The sequence below is a fragment of the Sylvia atricapilla genome, chromosome 25 (genome assembly GCF_009819655.1).
Source record: "Sylvia atricapilla isolate bSylAtr1 chromosome 25, bSylAtr1.pri, whole genome shotgun sequence".
In the NCBI taxonomy this organism is placed as follows: domain Eukaryota; kingdom Metazoa; phylum Chordata; class Aves; order Passeriformes; family Sylviidae; genus Sylvia; species Sylvia atricapilla.
In genome coordinates, this window is record NC_089164.1 from 1097274 (window position 1) to 1117107 (window position 19834).

The 19834-nt window shown below is 52.4% G+C and overlaps 1 protein-coding gene across 1 annotated transcript in view; it reads left to right on the forward strand.

Moving 5' to 3' along the window:
* Window positions 1–6985, forward strand: part of PLXNA2 (plexin A2) — a 125551-nt gene extending 118566 nt beyond the window's left edge. Inside the window, exons 27-31 of the mRNA XM_066335774.1 lie at window positions 570–760; window positions 1883–2052; window positions 4331–4543; window positions 5383–5533; window positions 6516–6985. Coding sequence (XP_066191871.1) covers window positions 570–760; window positions 1883–2052; window positions 4331–4543; window positions 5383–5533; window positions 6516–6611 — 821 coding nt within the window. The 3' untranslated portion in view covers window positions 6612–6985. The remainder of the gene's footprint in view (window positions 1–569; window positions 761–1882; window positions 2053–4330; window positions 4544–5382; window positions 5534–6515) is intronic.
* Window positions 6986–19834: the final 12849 nt, after the last annotated feature.

Below are 19834 nucleotides of genomic sequence, written 5' to 3' on the forward strand. Positions count from 1 at the left end.
CTGTTGATGCTCAGCTTGAGTCCTCGCTGCTCTCCTGAAAGCCTCAAGGACAAGCTCAGCACTTTCTCCTGCCCTTTGTGCTGGCTGTGCTGGGCAGCTCCTCATTATTTACAAACCCCTGAAATCAGGGCTCTGCTCCTGCAGGAGTCGGTGCCTGGGGTTAATGTGTGTGAGCTGTGACTCGGGGAGGAATTTTGTGTGGATCTCTGTGAGGAGTCCACATCAGGAAAAGATGTGAACGGGGCAGGAAAGGCCATATATGAGGGAGGGGAAAAAAAAAAAAAAAAAAAAAAAAAAAAAAAAAAAAAAAAAAAAAAAAAAAGCTCAGTTCTGAGGGTCTTTGTTGAATAGAGACCAGCAGAGATTTTTGGCAAACACCAAATTTTGACGGTGCAGAAGGAGAACACGCAAGAAACAAAAACACGGTGGTTTTCCATTTCACTTCCCTATCCAAAAAAAAAACCAAAAAAACCCCCCAGTTTAGGCATTACCAGACATGGTGAGGGCACTGAGGGAGGTGCAGAAAGGGCTTTGCTGTGAGCCTGAGCAGCCTCTCTCCCCTGGCTCAGACTCCACGTTCCGCTACACCGGGAGCCCCGACAGCCTGCGCTCGCGCGCGCCCATGATCACCCCCGACCTGGAGAGCGGCGTCAAGGTCTGGCACCTGGTCAAGAACCACGACCACGGCGACCAGAAGGAAGGAGACAGGGGCAGCAAGATGGTGTCTGAGATCTACCTGACCAGGCTCCTGGCTACAAAGGTAACTGAGATGAGTTCAGCTGGGGGATGCACGGTGAGGATCATCCTGGGCGGCCCCTGGTGATGCTCAGCTCCCAGGGTGGATGTCCCTGCTGGGTTTTCCTGGAATTGGGAGAGTCCTGGGGCAGCAGCAGAAACACAGCCCAGATTTCCTCATGCTCAAGGCAATTGCTGCAGTTCTCCATTTTGTGTTAATGCACAGATTGGTGAATGCAGCAGTGTCTGGAAATATTTACCCATTTGCTTGACCAGACACGGTTCTCCTGCCTTTCCCCACGTGCTCATCAGTGTGGATGACACAGCTGTGCTTCGGAAAGCAAACAAAAAATGGTTTCAGGTTAAAAATAAAGAGTAAATGAGTGAGTAGCTGCAGGCTGGAGCTTTCCCCCAGGACCCTCCAGCAGCATTTGAAAAGACCCCAACCTTGGTTATTCCCATGGGATCTGTAGTAACATTTTTGGGGGCTGGTAACATCTGGTATCCCTTCCTGCCACTGCTGCTTGGCCAGGGAGTCTCCCTCCCCTCACCCCTGGATTGCTGCTCCTGTCACCAAAACTGCAGGAAAAACAGAAACTTTCCGAGAGCATCTTTTCAGTGTTAGAGAATTAGGTATTTATTCTGGCCAGGATGTGCAATAGAAATTATTTCATCCACACATGCCTGGATTGTGCGGTGAAAATAATTCCATCACACATGGGGTTTTACCCCTATTTTTCACGTATTTATACATAAAACCTCCGAAGGAATTCATATTCACTGCTTCTAAATCAGACAATTCTTAATACTCGACCTCCCATTGTTTATTGATCCTTTCAATGGCGATCTGGCCCTCATGCTTTGGTTCTCCTATCGATCATTCCAGACCAGGTGTCTCTGATCACACCAGGGAGTGATGTTTGTTAATGTCCATTTATCCCCTCTCTATCTTCTGCCTCTGGGAGTCTCCTTTTCATTGACTGAAGCCCGTAAGGCCTCATCCAGAAACTCTCAAAACCTCGGTGAAAACTTCAGTGAAGAGAAAACTCCACTTCCCCCCACCCCGAGCAGAGGCCATCAAACCCCCGAACAAAACCACACTAAAAACAATCGATAGGAGTTGTCTGATTTGCCCTCCTGCCCTCAGGGCACGCTGCAGAAGTTCGTGGACGACCTGTTTGAGACGCTGTTCAGCACGGTGCACCGCGGCAGCGCCCTGCCCCTCGCCATCAAGTACATGTTCGACTTCCTGGACGAGCAGGCGGACAAGCACGGCATCCACGACACCGACGTGCGGCACACCTGGAAGAGCAACTGGTAACGGGGGTCTCCTGGTTTGGGAAGGCGTGGTGTCTGCCAGGGAAAAGCTGGAGCTTCCCTTGGAATGGAGGATGTAAACAGCCTCCCTTCAAATTATTGTGAATTTGAAATTAAGAGGCTTTGCAGGCAAAGATGTGGGAACAGGGATAAGAGTTCTTTAGTAGGAATATTAAAAATACAAATGTAGTAGTGCAAAAAAAAATAGAACCCAAGCAAACAAAAACAAAAAAAATCAGAGTCAGAATATGACCTGACACCCTGTTGGTCAGGGTGTTGAAAGCAGTCCAAAATGAGTCCTCCTGCAGTGCCAGCCGTGGTTCTGGTGGAGCAGAGATGATCCTGGAGAAGGTCCAGTGGTGCCGAGCTGAGTCTGCTCTCCTCTGGGAATCCAGTGCAGACAGGCTGTGCTGGGGCTCTGAACCCCAGGGGTGATCCAGGTGGGAATGCTGGGCTCCCCCACCTGGGCGGGGCCTCTCCCAGTGGGGTGCTGGAATTGTCTCTGCCCTGCAGTGGGCCTGGATGGCCCATGAACAGCAGATACCCCTGCAGGGAGGACGGGTCCTGGAAGGGAAAAAGAAAAATGCCCCACCTGGTTTAACAGCTGCCCATTGAGAGAAGGCACCTGCCCCCTCCCAGCCTGTTTCAACAGATGGCAATAGAATACACACTTCTGGTTACATGCTGCAACCAAGACAGGGGGACAGGGAGGCAGACCTGAGTGTTCAGAGGTTATAAGGGAAAAAAAAATCCAAAAGAGTGTGGGGAATTGTTTTGGGAAGGGCTGGGAACAGCCAAGCTCCTAAAGTGGAAGAGGGGCACAAAGCTGTGCCACCCATGGGGTGTGAGCCTGGGCTGGGCTGCCAGTGGGGTGTTCACAGGATCATAAATTCCTGAAATATCCTGATTTGGAAAGGAAGGGGGATAGCCTGGCTGTCTCTCAGTCCTCTGCCCAGGGTGGGAAGTGGACACTGCCCTCAGGCTGTAGATCTGGATTTGGAAAGAGTGGGAAGCAAGGCTCCAGAGCTGCCCCGTGCTGCCTGCACAGCCCTGCTGTGCCACAAATGCCAGCACTGGCTGGGAGGGGAGAGCTCAGCCCCTGACTGCACCTTTCCCACCACTTTGGGAAGCAGCTGGAGAATTTGGGCAGCTGCAGGAGGTGGCACAGGGAGAAGGAGCCAGCTCTGCATGCTTCAGGCATGGGCTGCAGCCAGGTCCAGCCTCTCCAAACCGTGGGAGCTCTCACATCTCTGCCTCTGCTGCTATTTTGGGATTAAAACCTCTGTGGGTTGGAAATTTACCTCTGCAAGAAAGGAAAAAATAAAAAAAAACCACAACAAATGGTTGTTCCCTAAAGACCTTGTATTTTCCCCTGAGTCCCTCATGGTTTAAAGGCCTCTAATCATCATGGCTGCAAAAGCTGGTTCCCTGCTAAGGCAGTGGGAAGCTCAAAACAATTAATTTAAAGCTTTAGAAGAAGGAGTTACTGGGATAAAAACTGTAGAATCAGAAGAAATTATTAAAAAAAAGAAGGCAATGACCACCAGAGTTTGGTCTGCCTGAGCCACCAGGCCTGGACCTTCCTTCCCCCCATCTCGGCTGAGCTGCAGCATTTCCAGAAGGGGAATTTTGGTGGGGAGAAGGCTGCCCCTGGAGCAGAGCAAAGCAAAGGGAAGTTTGGAAGAGGGAGCTGAGGTGGCCGGGGCTGAGCTGCTCTCCCGCAGCACTGAATGAGTTAAGGCTGCAGAGACAGAGAGAGCTGCGACTTGAAAGGTAATAGAAAGCAGCAGCTGCTTTTTTGATCCTGCTACACAGGCGAAGAAAAAAAGGAATAATAATTCCTCTTTGATTGCGAAGGCCCCGGGATTTGGGGACAAAGGCGCTGCCGGGTGTGGCAGGACAGCACTGATCAGCGCCGGGGCTGCTCCGGCTCTGGCCGCACACACCCGGCTCCCATCACCTCCTCCTCACGGGCTCCTCCTGCAGATGCTCCCCCAGTGCCCCCAAACTGCCCAGCTCTGCCCTGTCCCGTCTCCTCCACTGCTCCGTGAGGGATCCGAGCCTGGAGCGGTCCCCCCAGATCCCAGGATCCATCACCAGCCATCTGGGCAGCACTGGGCCAACTGGTGATAATGGCCTTGGCCCAGCTCCTGTTTATAAATTATTCTCTTGTTCCTCCCACCATTCGTGTTCTGCCTGGGAGCGCCGTCCGCAGCCAGTGCCCCCTTTCCTTGCCTTTGTCTCCTCATCCCGTTTTGTTTCTCGCTTTCCCGCCCAGCCTTCCCCTGCGCTTCTGGGTGAACGTGATCAAAAACCCGCAGTTCGTGTTCGACATCCACAAGGGCAGCATCACGGATGCCTGCCTCTCCGTGGTGGCTCAGACCTTCATGGACTCCTGCTCCACCTCCGAGCACCGCCTGGGCAAGGACTCCCCCTCCAACAAGCTGCTGTACGCCAAGGACATCCCCAGCTACAAGAGCTGGGTGGAGAGGTGAGGGCAGCACGTGGGAGGGTGGGTGCAGGGGGCTCTGGTGCAGCCTGAAACCCCGTGGAGCTCAGAACAGAACATCCTGGGTGGAAGGGAAGCACAAGGACCATCGGTGATTGTAGCAGTGTGTCTTTTTGGGGTGCAGGCACAGCCTTTCTGAACCCCAGTCAGCCTCTCCACAGAGAAACTGCTGGAAAAGAATTCCGGCAGCAATTCCAGCTCACACAACACACGTTACCAGGCTGGCTCAGCAGAGGGGCAGAGGGCTCCCAGCCCCAGAGCAATTCCCAGCAGGAGTTTATTCCATGGGCTGAAGGTGAATCCAGAGCCAGAGAGGGAGAACATGTGGTTTTCCTCAGTTATAGAGGGTCTGAGGGTCGTGGGGGACACCAGGGGCAGGGGACAGGTGACCATGGGGAAGAGAGAACAGGACACCAAACCCCAGAGCCACTGGGGAAACAGGGAGAGGGGATGCCGTGGGGTGGGTGATGGACCTGCGAAACCCCAAGAGAAGATTGCACAATGTCTGCAAGGATCCATGGGGGAGAAGCCTTTTTACACCTGGGGTATCTTTATCTTCATTTTTCCAGGGAAGGGCAGTTGGAAATTCCTTTAATGGCACGAGGGTCTCCACAGGTGATGCTGCAGGAGGGCTCTCAGCCCCGCCAAGCATCGCTGCTCTTGTTTTCAGCTCCTTACAGCCCAGAATCCTGTTCTGCTGGATGTAAACATGGAGCAAAAATATGTTCTTATCCCTGCAGAGCTTAGCTTAAATCCCAGGAGCAACAGGGACATCTGGAGCGTTCCTGTTTCTCATTTCTCCCCCGACCTCGTTGCTGCAGGTATTACGCGGACATCGCCAAGCTCCCGGCCATCAGTGACCAGGACATGAACGCCTACCTCGCCGAGCAGTCGCGCCTGCACGCCGTGGAGTTCAACATGCTGAGTGCCCTCAACGAGATCTACTCCTACGTCAGCAAGTACAGCGAGGAGGTGGGTGTGGGCAGCAGTGTCCCCCCGGGCCATGGTGTCCCCTGGAGTGATGGTGTCCCCTGGGCAGTAGTGTCACCTGGAATGGGTATGCCCTCTGGGCCATGGTGGCGTCCCCTGGAGTGATGGTGTCCCCTGGGCAGTGGTGTCCCCTGGGCCATGGTGATGTCCCCTGGGCATGGTGTCCCCAGGCCATGGCATCCCCCTGGGTAATGGTGTCCCCTGAGCCATGGTGGTGTCCCCTGGGGCAATAGGGCCCCGTGGCAGGTGTGTGGGAGAGCAGGTGCAGCTCTGCAGATCTCTTCACGCACAGAGGGGTTTGGCCCACACTTTGGTTTGGCACTTGTAGCACCCTCCCCAGGAGGACTGAGAGCTAAAATGTTGTTTGGCAGCACCTGGATACCTCAGCTCTGGCATGCTGCCAGTGGAATGGAAAATATTCCTGACCCGTCACGGCTCCCAGAAGCCTCGGTGTCCTTTGGGACCAGCGTGGTCCAAATCCCTGTTGCAGTGGCTCGGGCTCCTGTTTGCAAAGGCTTCCTGGCAGCCTGAGCTCCTTTAATGAATGCATCACTTGAAACCAAGTTCTCGCCATCTGTTCCACCCCTTCATTTCGCTGCAAGAAGAACGGATTTTGTAATTATGTCCGTGAAACGGAAGGGTTTTGTCATTGAACTGCGTGTAGCCATTTGTGATACAACGCCACGGCTATTTCCCCATTAGGATTGAAAAATCTCGTCATTTTCGTGCTAAACGAGACAAGAAATGTGGAGTCCAAGGCACCAGAGTGGGTTTTGTTGGGTGGGTATCGAGGGGCCCAACAAACCAACGACAGCCAAGCTGCTTTGCTATTTATTGGGATTTCACACCTCCCCTCTTGGAGCTGCTCACATCTCGCTGCCCACCCACCTCTCCCACCCCCTCTCTCACACTGATTCCTCTCTCTGATTCATTTTCCCCCCCTTTTTCCTGTTTTCTCCCACAGCTGATCGGGGCTCTGGAGCAGGATGAGCAGGCTCGGAGGCAGCGCTTGGCTTACAAAGTAGAGCAACTCATCGGGGCCATGTCCTTCGAGAGCTGAAGAAAGGTCACAAAGGACAGCAAAGGGCAGAGGATCGCACGGACTCTCGGGGATTTGGAGGGAGAACAAGCAAGGAAGGCACTGGACACACCCCCCAAGGCTCTTCTGGAGAGAGCAGAGCCTGGCCCAAGGAGGGGCTGTGTTCAAAAATCGTACAGGATCCGGTTTGAGAGGGCAGGAAGGGAAGAGGAGGACACATCTCAATCAAAGTCCAAGCAAGGTGGATCATTTTCTCGAGCATACACAGAAAGAAGGAACCTGGAAAGTCTGGATGTCTCCACGACTGCTGCTTTGCATGAAAATTGTTTAATGTATATTAGAAAACAAAACTTTATTTAAAGGGTTTTTTTTTAAAAAATAAAAAAGAAAGAAAAGGAAGAAAAAGGAAAAAAAATAATCAATAGAGCAGAAACCACAGAGGCCATAGAGATAATCCTGGCAAGAAGGATCAGCCCTGAATCCTGTCCCCAAGAGCCTCCCAAGGACATGGCTCAGGCATTCTGCAAACGGGCTTTCATGCCAGTTGGAACGTCTGGAAAACCCAAATGTCTTCGTTTTGGATTCTTACAACAAACACGAGCACAAGTTTGCACCACACCTTTTCACAGAGGCGAAAAGGCAGTTTTGCCCGAAAATAGTCCAGTGGCTGAGTAACTTAGAGGCACTAGAAGGAATTTTACCTGAATTGCAAAACCACCAGATCATCCGACCTGTCTTGAAATCCAGCTTTATCCATGTATTTATATAGTGTCAATATACATGTATTTTTTTAAAAATCCCATTTACTGTCGAATGAGGAAAGATCTGAATTTCATTGCTTTTCCCTTTTCCACCTCCCATCCCACCTCGCTGGCTGCCGGTGATCCAGGAGTGTCCAGCGTGGTCATGGTGAACCAGGAGTGTCCAGGATGACCATGGTGATCCAGGAGTGTCCACCAGTGTCCAGGATGACCACGGTGATCCAGCAGTGATCCATTCAGTGCCCTCTGCTGGTTCCTGCAGGTGCCACCTGAGCCAAGGCAGAGCTGGGCCGACACCTCCAGGGTTGGTTTGGGGGGTCTCCCACCTCCGATTTCTCACAGCAAAACCCCCCAAACCCCGATGTTTACGGTGACAATACTTGAAAACCCTGGATGGTGGGAGAGCAGATTTTTGTTGCTGTTCAGCTGGGCGTGCAGAGCCCTTTGGCACAGGCTCCCTTTGGGTGTCCCTGCCAGCGTTTGCCGCCTCACCCCGGGCCAGGACTTGCATTTCCACTGGGAAAGGGAGAGAAATCTCCACTCCAGGCAAGAGCAAACCTTAACCAGCACCCCCGGGCCAGCCAGCTCTGCTGTCGTGTCTGTGTCGGCGTCTCGTTGTTCTCTTCAGTTCCTTGCTGGCCCCCACAGCACACGTTCCTGTGGCCAGTGACAGGCAAATGTTTGTGAGTGTTATTTCTTTCAAAGACACCAAAGCTTATTGTGTGTCCCTTTGTAGAGTGCCAGGAGGGGAAGGAATGCTGTAAATATTTCTCTCTGTAGTAAATATTGATACGTGTGCAGGCTGCAGTGGGGAGGGCAGGGAGAGGAGGCCTGATGGGAATACAAGTGTTGGCTGCAGGAGCTTGGCAGTGGCAGCAAAATAATCCCTGGTGTCTGCCCAGGAGGCGTCACACCAGACTGGGACCGTCGTTTGCAGCCAGTGTGTGCTGAAGGAAAATCCACTTCCATCTCCACCCCTCTCCTCCACAATTCCTGCCTGGAGGAGCCCAGCAGGGCTCCAGAGAGCTGCTGGCTTTCTGTGTCCTGCAGCCCAGCACCCAGGGGAGAGGCACCTAGAGAAATACTCAGGAAACTTGGTTTAATTACCATTCAGTAAAAGCCATGCCAAGTCCACTTTCTTTTGGTAATCCACTTCTCTGAGTCTCTCTGGAAAGCAGAAAATACTGATGATGATAATAATTTACCTTGTGCAATAAGTTCTTGACATTTACAGCAGCCTGAGCACTGGATTTGCTGAGACGGGGGGAGAGTGGCAGAAACAGAGACTGAAAGGCAGAGCAGTGTTTGTTGTGCCTGTTTTCCAAGAGTTCCCTTCCCAGGGATGCTGCTCCTGCACAGTGAATCTCATTTCTAAGGCAAACAATGTGCAGAAGTCCTACTAAAAGTCAGGAATGTCACTGGAGCAGCCCCCAGCCTGGCCTGCTCTTTGCTGCAGGTACCACAGGACATGGCAGAGGGTCAGGCTTTGAAATCCTGCAGTTTTTTTGCTGTTCCTGCTGTTCACAGTGATCCTTCACACAGCTTGGGTGAGGGATTTCCAGATCTCTTCCAGCTGTGGTTGTTGGTTTGGGTTCACCCAGTTCTCACGGTACTCCGAAACCCAAAGAGAGCACTCCAAAAAGTTCCTGAACGATTTCCAAACACTTCCAAATATCAGTCTGGGGAGTTATCCCTGCAGGACTCACAAAACACGAGTCCAGCCCAAAGCAGAGGCCTGGCTGTGCATCACCTGGGCCTGGTGAAGGTGTCCCTGCCCAACAGCCCTCGTGGTGCTCCTCTCTGCAGCTCTTGGAGAGGCTTTTTTGTAATCCCTTTAAACCTGTTTTCCTCCTCCTGCCCTCTCCCCTCTGGCCAGGAGCAGCTCCAAGCCAAGGTTTTGTCATTCCCCACTCCCCTGTGTTTTCTCAGCAGAAGTGGAGGTCCCCGAGCTCCCCCTGGATTCTCTGGGAGAACATTTAAAGAGACAAGGGGACAACTGAGTCCATCTCCTGTGCTGTGGGATGATTTGAGCAGAGAGGAAAAAAGGGGAAGCAGCAGGAGCACTTTGCAGACCAGCAGGTTCCTCTACTTCTGACTGAATTCCAAGGGAAACAGCAAAAACACCTCTTCCATCACCTGGAAAAGCTTTAGGAGGACGGCAGAGAGAAAACCCAGTCCTGGCTGGAGGGGTGGCCTAGAAATACATTACCAAGTGTCTCCTCTTGGTAGTTGACATTAATTATGGATCTTTACAGGCGATTATATGGATTGAAGCAACATATCCCCCTGGGGCAGAGCTCTGGGAATCCCTTGCCCTGTTTGCATCTGACATTTCCATTCCTCCCGTGGGGAAGAGGAAGCTTCAGATCTCCAAACGGCATTTTCCTTTGCACTCGCAGCAAACCGGACTCGAGGTTCGGTCAGGAGGGGGCACCTGCCTTAGAAGAGACGATTTCCCGTCCCTCTCCTTGCCCCTCTCCTCCTGCAAGGGCCGCTCGGTGTCTGGAGCCTCCAGCTCTCTCTGTTTCAGGTATTCCGACATCAAAGAGGGAGACGTCACTTGCCGGGATCTCTCTGCCTGGTGTCACCGCTTGAATAATTCCGTTTAATCTTCTGCTCATGAGCTATCAAAGCACCCACTCCGAAGGGGGAGTGAGGTGCTAATCAAACGCTTCTCCACCTTGAAAGCCTTTATTAAAACCCCACAAACGAGAGTGGAGCTCGCAGGCAAGGCTGGCCCCGCCGAGGAAGGTGTGGACAGCGAGTGCTCCACGCTTTGCCATAAAGGATGGATTTAAAGGGAGGCAGGAGGGATCGGCACGGCCAGAGCGCTGGAAACCCTGTGAAATCCAGCGTGGATGTCCATGGGAACCCTGGATGTCCCTTCTCCAGCGGAGTGAGGGCCCGGAGTGAGCAGAAACAAAGCTGCTGTCACGGCCTGGCTGCACCCCAGCAGCATTCCAGGTGTGCAATTCCAGGTGTGTCCCTGAAGGATGGGTGTGGGGACAGTGGCACCTCTCCGCAGGGCTCGGGGCTGTGACACGCTGGGGACACGGTGCCAACAGAGACCTTCATCACAGCAGTGCCTTCCACACTCTGTCTTAAACTCCTGGTGGCCCATCCCCGTGTCGGTGTTTCCCTCCCACCTTCCACTGGACTCCACAGAAAACGTCCCGGTGCAGGGAACAGGCTGGGTGGGCACGTGGAGGGCCAAGGCGAGAGGGTTCGAGGCTCTGGGGTGGCATTCTGCTCGCTGCTGGCTCCGAGCTCCTCGTGGGGGTTTTAGTGTTTCAGTCCGTGTGGGAAAAGGGTCAGAGCATCCCCTCCTCCAGCGGGCACAGCCTCCAAACAAGGGCTCATCCCCAGGAGTCCCCAGGAGCCAGCAGGGATGAGGAAGGCCAGCTTGGCACAGGGCAGAGCAGCTCCCAGCACGGCCCCTGTGCTGCTCCAGAGCCTCCAGCCCTTCCCTGGCAGCAGCCCAGCCACGTTCTCCTGTCACTGGCTGTTCTCCATCCAGTTTCCTGCGCTGTCAGAGCTCACCTGTCACAGGGACTCAGCTCCCCAAACTAAATGAGACTAAACCAGACTGACTTGAATAAGCTGGGCCATCAGGGAGAGCTCACGTGTGACTGTGCCCTGGAGAGAAGAAAAAAATGTTCCGAGGAGGGTAAATAACTGACATCAAAGGTGCATTAAAATGCCACAGAGCTGCAGCCATCCTGTTCCAGAACCACATTTACACCAGGAAATGCAAGGCAATAGTGCAGGGAGCTGTGACATTGTACAGAGCTGTGTGCGAGGAAGAGCTCGGAGCAGTCCTGTCCTTGGTGAAAACACCCAGCCTGGACCCAAAACCACAGAGCAGTGGGTCAGAGGCTGAGGGCAAAGCTCTGGGGACAGCTCTGAGGCCACCTGCGTGGGCAGGATGGTTTGGTGTCATTGGTGAGACGTTCAGTGGGGAAACAATCAGAGTAGGAGATGCCCGTGTGCACTGCGAAGGCGCCGCTGAGGATCCACTGGGCTGAGCAACCCCAAATGTGCAATCTCCGTGCAGTTTGGTCCGTTTATTTCTTGCAGGGGAAGAGGATGGAGCCTTTGGACCGATTTTGGCTGTCTGGAAGGCTTTGTGCAAAGCCCCTTCACCCTGAAAACCCCCAGATCCAGGTGCCTGTCCTGTTCTGGGAAAGGCCATGGAACAGCAGCTGGAGCCCCAGCTGTGGGTGCTGCCTGCTGCCTCCCTGGCTCCTGGGAGAAAACTGGGGCTCTGTGGTGTGTGCCCTGCACCCCAGGGTGCTCCTCTGGGTGCTGGGGTCAGAGGTGGGGAGGTGGAAGGGTGGAGCAGTGCGGGATGGCAGAGCCTGGCCTTATCCCTGCTGGAAAAGCCGCCCCAGTCCCTGCAGGGTGTCCGTGGTGCTGAGGTGACACCCAGAGGTGTGGTGGCCGTGCTGTGGCAGTGTCTCTGTGCTTGTTCTTTCAGATCCCCCTTTGTCCCTGTGCTTCCCATCCCTCTCCTTCCTGAATATAACCCTGAAAAAAAAAAAAAAAATGGACCTTTCTGCAGCGCTGAGGAACATGCTCCAAAGGGCCCCCAGGGCCCCTCCGATTGCACGGACAATATCCCAAATATCCCCAATTCCCTGCGCCTCCCGAGGCTGCCAAATCAAACACGAGATCTGTATGGCCTTTCCTTTGGGATTTTTCGTACCTCTCTTTTGAGTCAGCTTTTGAGGAAGTTTGTGCAGCAGCTTCTCCGTCCCGAGGGCTGGGCACACAAAGGTGCGAGAGGAGGCGTGGGGAGGGAAAACAGCTGATTTTGCCACGTTATTTCACAGCTTCAGGAGCTGCAGTAAAACTCCTTCCCTTGCTGCTGAGTTTTGGTGTTGATGGAACCCTGGGGGCCGTTAGGAGAGGCAGCAAAGGGGAAGGGAATGTACAGGTACTAAAACTTCTGCGGTCCCCTCAAAAAAAAAAAAACAAAAACAGAATGTAGAGGTATCAGCCATGGAACAGATCCCGGTTTATCCTTCCCCTTCTCCTCACAGACCAAGTCCCAGCAGTTTTAGGGGATTTGTGTGTTGGCAGGAACAAGGAATTGATTTGTATCTGTGCCCATCCCACCGTATCGTTCTCTGGCTCCTCCCCTCCCCGTTATACTTGACACACTGGAGTTCTGTATTATATTTTTTTTTTAAGATGATTGTCTGGTTTTGGTTTTTTTTGTTGTTTTTACAAGTGTTGTGGAAAAAAAACAAAAAAACAAAAAACAAATGTAAGAAAGTTTAAGTATTTAAAAATGTTCCAAGGAAATAAAAGGGGGTTTTGTTATTATTCTAATATATTATTGTGTACCTATTGTAAATATGAAACACTCCTATTTTGCAAGCCAAGGACTCACTTTGTACTGTTGTTATATATAAATAAAGTTTACTGGTTAAAAAAGCCCCTCTGAGCAGCTCCTTATTTTCCAGGATGTGCTTGTGTGGCATTTATTGTGTGAGGAATATTGATTTACTGAATCCCAGCAGCAAGAAATGGGTGAGTGGAAAGCCCAAACTGGTTTGGGTTTGAATGGACCCCAAATCTCTTCCCATTCCACCCCCTGCCATGGGCAGGGACACCTCCCACTATCCCAGGTTTGTCCAACCTGGCCTTGGACACTTCCAGGGATGGGATATCAGGAAATAACCCCTGAATGGTGAAACTGGGGTGCAGCTTCTGGTGGGATGGGGATCCCCAACACTTGCAGGCAGGAGCAGCCTTAGGGCCTGCACAAAATTCCACTTATTTCCACTCCAGCTGTCACAGGAGCAGCAAACCCTGGATGTAAATAAAAGACCTGGGTGAGCTCTTCATGTTTTCCCCTCTCTGAAATGCTCAGACATTGAGGTGAAACACTTTTGCTTCCATTTCATAAATTCAAGCCAACGTCTCAGCGAACGCTGAGAGGCATCTGCTGAGGAGCAGGAATCAGCAAGTGACTTCTCCAGCAGCTGTCTGTCAACTTTAATGACCAATATGGTCGCAATTACAGCAATGAACTTTCTCTAACAGCCCAAAATTACTCTGGATGATGATAACTGACAGAAAAATGGAGACCCTTAAGGAAGCATTAAAGAAGAAACATGTGGCTATGGAACAAGAGGTCTTGCTGCTGTTTCTGGAGGATCTCAAGGGGTTGGGTTTTTTTTTTTTTCCCTTTTCCAAATTAGGTACTAAAAAGGATAAATCTAAGCCAGAAGGGGAAGGCCTGGCACACTGTGGGTCACAGCAGGGAGTTCAGGATGTGGTTTTCATGGACATTTGACTCTGAATCCCCTGATTTTAGTGCAGGGCTCATGGGGAGATGGGAAGCTGCTCCTGTTTGAAGGGAATGCAAATCCATCATGTCAGAGCAGCACTCTGCTCCTCAGGCAGGTCATTCCAGCTTATTTCCCTCAAACTGAGACCAAAGCCTGTCACAGACCTCAGGGGGGGCAGTTTGGCCATATCCTGCTGTCTCCCACCTGAAACCAGCAGATTTTAACCTCCCCAGATGGGTCCCATGGGCTCCCAGTGCTGTGACCACCCAACGGTGGAGAGGAGTTTTCACATCATTTGTGAATGAGGGGATGAAAGAGACTTATTTTTTTTCACCTGTGCCTTGGGTAAGTCTAAATTTAAATCATTAAATAGGAACTAGAGTTCTTGCTAAGGGCTGGGATTGGATTTTGTGTTTTACCTTCAGAGATGCTGACCCTGTGCTGCTTTACCCGTGGCCACTGGAGGACAGACCCTGGAGGCAGGAGAGCAGCTGCCAGGAAAATCTCCCCTCCTTGTGCACCCTTTGGGAGGTTATTGACTCCTTCAGCTCAGCAAAGGAGAAAGAAATTCCAACATGAATCGACAGCATCGACCGTGGGGTCATTTGTATTCATCTGCACCTTGTTAATAGATGTAATAAGGATACTCAATTAAAAATTACACTTTATCTGGCGTGCACTTCACAGGCCTTTATTGGCACTGACAAGGTCAAGTGATGCTTAATAAAGGTTATATAAAATGCAGATGGCTTGGATCCCTTCCTCATCCCCCACATCCAGTGCAGAGGAGGGAAGAGCCACAGTGGAAAGAGTCAGGAGAAGAGCAGGTTTGGATCTTCCACGGGAAGTTTGGGGGTCCCCAGCACTGAAAACAGCAGAAAAATACCCTGGAGTTTCCCCTCATCCCCCACCTTGTCCCTGCCACCCCCTGCATCCCCTTGGCCAGTTTTTATTTCCCCTCCTGACCGTGTGGGATGGTGCTGTTGGTTAATCACTGTCACTCTGCAGATTGTGCAGCAGATTTTGGACGTCCTGGTGCTGGCTTTTCCAGCCTGGTTATCAGGGCGAGCTAATGGAGGTGACACTTCCAATTATCAAATACAGTCGTGGCATTAATTTTGATCTGTTTAAATTTCAGCATCTTTTCCCTTCTGCGAGTGCTTAGCTGGAGGGTGACATAGAATTGTATGGAATCAGACAGTGACCTCAGACTGGCAACAACGGTCACAAAAATCTCCTGCTTTTTATTTATGCAGGGTCTGGTTATTATTTAAGTGGCCAACTCATTTGTAATGGAAATTTAATTCCGTGTTATTGGGCACTTTGCTGTTTAAAATGGAGCAGATCACTAAAACCCACATTAAATCCCTCCTCTCAACCCCAGACTCTTTCCAGGGGACCCTTCTCCTGCTGGGGCTATAAAAATTATAATCCAATTAAATTTTAAAGATAATAATAGTAAAGCATAAAACACGTTACCTCAGGTGCCAGCTCAACCTGGAACCTGCAAAATATTGATGTTGTCCCAGTCTGGCATCAATGTGATGAAAGCTCGTTAATTAATTTAGAGATCATCCAGAAGAGAAATCTTGTCTGTGCTCCAGTGTATTGACAGGTCTGTGCAGGCAAGTGGATATAAAATAATGTGAAAGTATAAAAACATGATATAAAATAGATGTACAGCATAATCCAACATGAACACGTCTGTATCTATTTGGATCAAGACTACACCCCGAGGTTCATGTTAAACTTAAAATTACAAATATTGCTGCCGAAACAAAGGGGTCGGTTTTGCTCCCAAATAATACTTAGGAAAATGGGAACCACTCCGGCTTTATTGTCACTTCATAATTAACTCCAGTGAAAGAATTTAATTAGAAATGTTCAATGCTGCCCCGGGCCAACGTGTGTAGGAAAAGGGAAGGAGGATGGTCAGGCTTAAACAACTCAGGTAAAAATGAACTCCGTGGTAATATTTGATAATTAAGAATGTCTCTATCAGCTTGTCTGGCTAATAATGAATTGGGCTGTTCTTTTCACGTTTGATTACTGGAGTTTTATGATGCCTGCTCGCCTTTATTGCTCCTGGGAATGGCCTCGTCTGTGGGCTGAGCACCAGGAATAATGGTAGAGAATGAGCTGGCTTGGAAATGATCTTAAAATTCATCCAGTGCCACCCCTGCCACGGGCAGGGACACCTGCCACTGTCCCAGGGTGCTCCAAGCCTGGCCTTGGGCACTGCCAGGGATCCAGGGGCAGCCACAGCTCCTCTGGGCTCCTGTGCCAGGGTTTTGGGAGATTTAATCCCATTTTGAGAGCCTCAGCACTGCAGAAACACCGGGAATTAATCCATCCTTTCATCTGCTGGGTCCTAACACGGACCCCTCGTGTTAAAGTGGTGGGAGATGGCCAGGGGTCCCTGGGGTGCTGGGCAGAGCTGCTGGAGCTGGCTCTGGACACACCAAATCCTCATGTTTAGGAGACAGTCATTGTCCAGGGGCCACCAGGACTGGCTCTGGACACACGGACACATTGTGTTTAGGTGTCAGTGGCTGTCCAGGGGTCACCAGGACTGGCCCTAGACACAGGACCCCTCGTGCTGAGGGGACAGTGGGTGGCAGAGGTGCCGCCTGATGCCGGGCCCCGCTGTCTCCCACGGCTGGAATTGTCATTCCGCTCCAGCCGCCGCCTGCCTGCAGAGGAGAAAGCGTTCTCTCTTTTGTTCGCACTCAATTAGGCTGAGCTTTGAGGAGAAGATGGGAACGCTTAAAAGTTCCTCTTTTTTTTTAGCCTCGTTCAGCCTTCACAAAGGGAAGCGTGGGGATGATCTCTGGGGGAGAGGCGCCGCTGCGCGTTTTTCAGGATTCTTTTGAGGTTCATTTGATTTTTGCAGCGGGAACCTGCGCTGTCTCTGAGCTCCCCACAAAGGCATCGCCTCGGGCTGTACAGGGGTTTATGGCCTGGGTCACGGACCTCATGCATATTTTATATGCGCTCAAATAGCGGCTTAGCCTTTGACAAAGCCGGGTCAGCCCGGCAGCACCTTTCCTGGGAGGGACACGGCTCAAGGCAAAGTGACACGGAACAAACGCACCAAACAAACAGATCAAGGAGCAGGAATGCTCCAATCCACCCCGGGAGGTGCTCAAAGGATTGCTGTGTGCCTGGCCTGGCCTCTTTGCCTGCACAGGTAGGAGCAGGAGGATGGCTGGAGGCTTCCAGAAGGATCAGGGGCGAGGATGGCTGCAAGGCTGGCAGCAGAATTCCTCCCTGGCAGGATTTGCTAAAGGATGGAGCTCTCCTCGCCTGCTGTGGGTGAATAGAAGAGACCAGTGTTTCCAGAAGGCCGATCACCCTCTGGAGCCGCTGGAATTCCCTGTTTTCCCCGGGAGCTGGAGCCGCTGCAGCTCGGTGTGTGTTGGCAGGGCGAGGGCGCAGGGAACGCTCCGCAGGGGTCTCCGCGCTGTGCTAATTGCAGCTCTCAGCCAAACACCTCATTTACACTCACGCACTAATGAATTGGCTGCCTTTTGACGGGGAACCGGCCAGTGGGGAACTCTGCGGGGAAACTCCCGAGGTTACACCTCTGGAAAGAGGCAGAATTCCCTCCGTCCATGGCAGAGGGGAGAATTCCATCCCTCCTTCCAGCCACGGAGGAGCTGCCGGTGGGGATCCAATGCCCCCAGCGCACGAGGATTAGCAGCTTGGTCATGGATATGGGGAGAGAAATAATCTGCGGAGTGATTAATGTGGAGATGGTTTTTGGATTAATGAGGATGCAGCAGAGCTGTCTGCTCAGGAGAGATGTTTGCAGCTGGAACGCGGTGACCGTTACCTTAATGCCGCGATTAAATCCACATCGAGGACACCTCATTAAATTAGAGCGTAAGAGTGAATCCTTGTAACCCACAGCAGGAAATGCATTGAGGCCTGGGGGGTGAAGAAGATCCCTGGAGCAACCTCTGGAGATGTCTGACAGCTGCCAGCGCCACCTGCACCCTGCTCCAGGTGGGACTGTCACCACCTTCACCTCGGCTTTGAGGCTGCTGCCCTCCAGCAGGGATGCTGCCCATGGTCACAGTGCCACGCTCAGCCCCGAGCAGCCGTGCCACCTTCCGTGAGCTCGGCTCGGCTGCAGGATGACTCTTGAGCGGAGAAAATCCACTGCAAACCGCAGGCGCGGGGCTCCTGCCGTGCTCTGAAGCGCCCCGAGCCTTCGCACCTCTGCCGAGCCCTGCAAACGAGGGGCTCTCGCTTCAAAAAGGGGTTAAACGTGCGGGTGGATCCCTGACCCGTCTGCAAAGCGCTGACCTCCAAGGGAAGGAGACTTTCAAGCGCTTCGTGACCTCTCCTGCAGCTCAAAGCTCAGCTCCCGTCCCCCTCAATTGCCTTTCATTGCTCCGGCGATGAAAGCGGCCTTTGGCAGAGGGGATTTGAGAGCCGAGGCACTGCAAATCCTCTCCTTCCAGCACGGGCAAACGCTGCCAGGAGCGGAGAGGGCCCTGGGGGCCGGGGCCAGCGCTGCCCAGGCGTGTGCCCAGCCCCGTGTGCCCTGTGCGTGTGTGTAAAACAATCTCTTCCATTTTCCGCTTGCTTGGGCAGATCACAGCTGCTCTGAGCTCTGAGCTCCTGAGCGCAGTTGCCCAGGTTTCCACACGGGAGGGTTTTCCAGCTCCTCCTGGCCGTGGATTTCAGGGATAAACCCTGGAAAAAACCGGCTGGGCCAGGGGATGGGCAGTGGGACACACGGATAACACGCTGCAGCCCACGGCACAGCCCGGGGTTGTAGTGCCTGCCCTGTGCACGATGAGTCCAGGAGCGTTTGCTCAGCGCTGATTTTCGCTTTAACTCACTGCCTTTGCATTTGTCAAGCCGGGGCCGAGCCCCTTGAGGATTAATTGCTCATTAAGCGGCAGCTTTGGGGTGCTGTAATGAGCCGGACAAGAGCTCCCGGACTGCAGCTCCTCTCCCCCAGCATCTGCTGGCACAATTACGGCCCCAGAACCACGGGAGCAGCGCACAAAGGAGCTCTATCAGAACAAACGGCCGCCCCAGGAGGGAAAGACGGGGGGTTCTGGGCAGCACCGGCCTGCGGAGGGTTAATTAATCATGTTTATTAATTAATAATGTTTATTAAGCCTCCGAGGCCGCCCATCCCCAGGGCGAAGAGAGCAGCGATTCCAGCAGCAGCAGCACCTCGGGCTGGGGGGGAGCAGGAGGGGGCTGGCAGGGGCGGTGGGCACAGCAATTAGCCCCCTGCAGTGATTAACGCGGCGCAATTTGTGTTAATTACAGGGGTAATTTCTGCCGGCGGTTGGTGATAGCGGAGCTCACAGCTCCGTGCCCGGGGGGCGATGCCCGGGCCGTGCCCGCCACCAGGGCACAGCCCCCTGTCACTGTCCCCGGGCACCGCCGGTGCCGGGAGGAGGAGCGGGGGATGCTCGGGATGCTCTGCTCCGCTCCGGCTGCCATCTGCTGGCTTCCCAGGGTTTTGTTTTTCCCGGGATGAGCTCCCGGAGCAGCTCCCGTGGGTCTGCGAGCTGCGGGTAGGAGAAAAGCGCTGGCCAGGCTTTGGAGGGATCACAGGGATTTGCACTGGGTGGGGACCGACGCCGGATTTATTTCAAGTTTATATCAGTCGGCGTTATTACAGCACTTTCTGGTATTGTTTGACTCAACTTTTCTCTGTTTATGCCCCGAATGTGCTCCTGAGCCCGGGCACACAGACTTTGATGTCAGCCCCGTCTCCCCAGCCCGGGAGATGCCGGTGATGAACTCGAGGACGAGGGGTTTGGAATAATGATCTGAGATATCCTGTCCTCCCAGCCCGGCCAGCAGCTCAGATCCTCGTTTGTAGCAGAGCAAATGGTAAACAAAACAAAAGAGAAAAAGAAAAAAGGAGAAAAAAAAAAAAAAGAAAAAAAGAAAAAAATAAAAAAAAAAAAAAAAGAAAAGAAAAAAAAGAAAAAATCCTGCTCTATGTGTATATCCAGGAGATAGGGACTGGCTTTAAAATCTGAAAGATCTGAAAGCTCATCCTCAGAATGTCACCCTGGGGCTGGGACAATCCTCTGTGTTTTTCTGCTTCTGAGTTTTAAGGGGGTTTTGCCTCGTTTGGAAGAGAAGGATAAAATTAAGTGAGGGCTCATGAACTCGGTGGGATGGTTTTCAGCCCAAAACGCTT